Source organism: Plasmodium reichenowi (assembly GCF_001601855.1).
Source record: "Plasmodium reichenowi strain SY57 chromosome Unknown, whole genome shotgun sequence".
NCBI classification, from domain to species: Eukaryota; Apicomplexa; class Aconoidasida; order Haemosporida; family Plasmodiidae; genus Plasmodium; species Plasmodium reichenowi.
In genome coordinates, this window is record NW_017962216.1 from 1 (window position 1) to 2,449 (window position 2,449).

Here is a 2,449-nt window from a genome sequence, read left to right on the forward strand (position 1 = left end):
AGATAAAATTAGATCTTGATAAACTGAATATTAAAGAAGAAAGAGAAAAACTAGACAAGGATAAAATAGAGATGCAAAATGAAAAAGAATCATTTTGTAAAGAGAAAAAAGCATATGAACTGAAGAAAGAACAGTTAGAGTTAGATGTTATAATTGTAGATATACAAAAGAAGATGATAAAAGAAAATTTTGAAAAAATTGAAGATGAAAAAAGAGATTTCCGAATGGACATATTAAAACCGATAGAAAGATTAAATAGAGGTACAAATTATTTATATTATAAGAAGTCATTAAAAAAATACAATAAACATGGAAAAGAACAAAATCTGAAATATAATAAATATACAAACAAAAATAAGGATACAGAGGAAGAAAATAGTAATTCGGATATATATGGTGATATCTTTTTAAAATATCCTTCCAATGTAAATAAATCTAATAAAGACACTTCGGAAAAGGTCATAAGTAATACATTTGAAAGAGATTATATGGAGAAACAAAGAAAACAAATGGAACTTTTAAGTCAAAAAATTAACAAAGATATAATTAAATTAATTAGTGATAAAGCAAATGTTAAATTAAGTGAAGAAGAAAATGAAAAGGATAAAAATATGATTAAGAAATTTAGAGAAGACCTAACCAAAGATAGAACCAAATTAGAAAGTGACCTATTAGAACTAAGAAAAGAAAAAGAAAAACATGATTTAGAAAAAAATAAAGTAGATATGGAAAAAAATATAATTTATATGGACAAGCAAAAAATTATTACAGAAAGAGAAAATATAAATATACAAAACAAAAATATGGAAACAGAAAGAAACAATCTGATGGTGGAAAAGAAAAACATTGCTATATATAAACAGACTTTAGAAAATACAACAACTAAACTTCGAAGATATGAAACATATATTGGTTATTTAAGAATACGAACACATAATGATAGAAATGAATTAGAGTTAAAAATCAAAGCATTTGAAAAAAAAATCCAACAATTCGAATTTGAAAAGAAATTATTATGTATAAGTAAAAAAAACCTGGATAATGTTAAAAGTACCTTTTCTGATAACAATAAAAAATTTTTGGAACAGAAATGTTTATTTGAGCTTGAACAAAAAAAAGTAGAAAAAGAAAAAAATAATTTAATAAATGAAAAAAAACAAATATGTATGGATCAAGCAAAATTAGAAATACAAAAAAAAGAATTATCATTAGAAAAATCGAATTTTCAAAAAATGAAAAATAAAATAATTAATGAAAAGTTAACTTTGAAAAATGAAAAAATTAAATTATCTCTAGAAATAGGAAAACTCGAAAATAGGATAAATAAAATTGCCCATGATAAGTATCAAAGTGTTTCAATTAATCATAACGAGAAGAGTGACGATATGAAAAGGGAAAAAATCAAAATGGATAAAATAAAAATGGATAAAATAAAAGATGGAAAGGTAAAAAATGGAAATATAAAAAATGGAAATATAAAAAATGAAAATATAAAAAATGGAAATATAAAAAATGAAAATATAAAAAATGAAAATATAAAAAATGATGAAGTAAAAAATAAAAATATAAAATATGATGAAGTAAAAAATAAAAATATAAAATATGATGAAGTAAAAAATAAAAATATAAACAATGAAAATATAAAAAACAAAAGTGCCAATATAAAAATTACCGATAAAAATTTGGAAGAGCATCATATGGAAAAGGATAAGAATTCAAATTATGAAGAGAAAAAAAAAAAAATTATAATAAATAAAAATAATGACGATACAAATGATGGTATAATAATGCACATGCAAGATAAGTGTACGTATTTAAAAAATGAAAGAAAAGTATTACAAGAAGAAAAAAAAAATATTTCCAACGGAGAAAATATAAAGGAAAGTATTATAATAAATGAGAATATAAAAATAAATGATAATATAAAAATAAATGACAATATAAATGACAATATTAATGACAATATTAATGACAATATTAATAACAATATTAATAACAATATTAATGACAATATAAATTACAATATTAATGACAATATTAATGACAATATTAATGACAATATTAATAACAATATTAATGACAATATAATAAATAACAATATTAATGACAGTAAAAATACAAACTTAAAAATCCATATTATCGCTGATCATCTAACATGTAGTAATCAAAATTTGAATTATGCAAAAAGGAGTACAGCAAAAAATAAAGGAGATGAAGATCATCATTTATCAAACGAAAGAAAAAAAAAGGAAGAAAATGATGATAATAATGATATGGAAAGAAATAATAAAATAGAAGAAAAAAGAAATATTTTATATAAAGAACAATTTAATATAATTGTAAAAAATTACAGTGATTGTAAAGATATTTCCAATTTTGATAATCTTCATGATTCAGATAATATAATATATAAAGAAATTAATATAAAAACCTTCATTAAACGAGATAT

At 20.3% G+C, this 2,449-nt stretch overlaps 1 protein-coding gene across 1 annotated transcript; it reads left to right on the forward strand.

The window, feature by feature from the left end:
* PRSY57_0004700A (hypothetical protein) lies at positions 1-2,449 on the forward strand (the record flags this gene model as incomplete). Its single annotated transcript, XM_020114149.1, has 1 exon — positions 1-2,449. A coding segment is annotated over one exon (2,449 nt), but the record flags the coding sequence as incomplete, so codon positions are not given.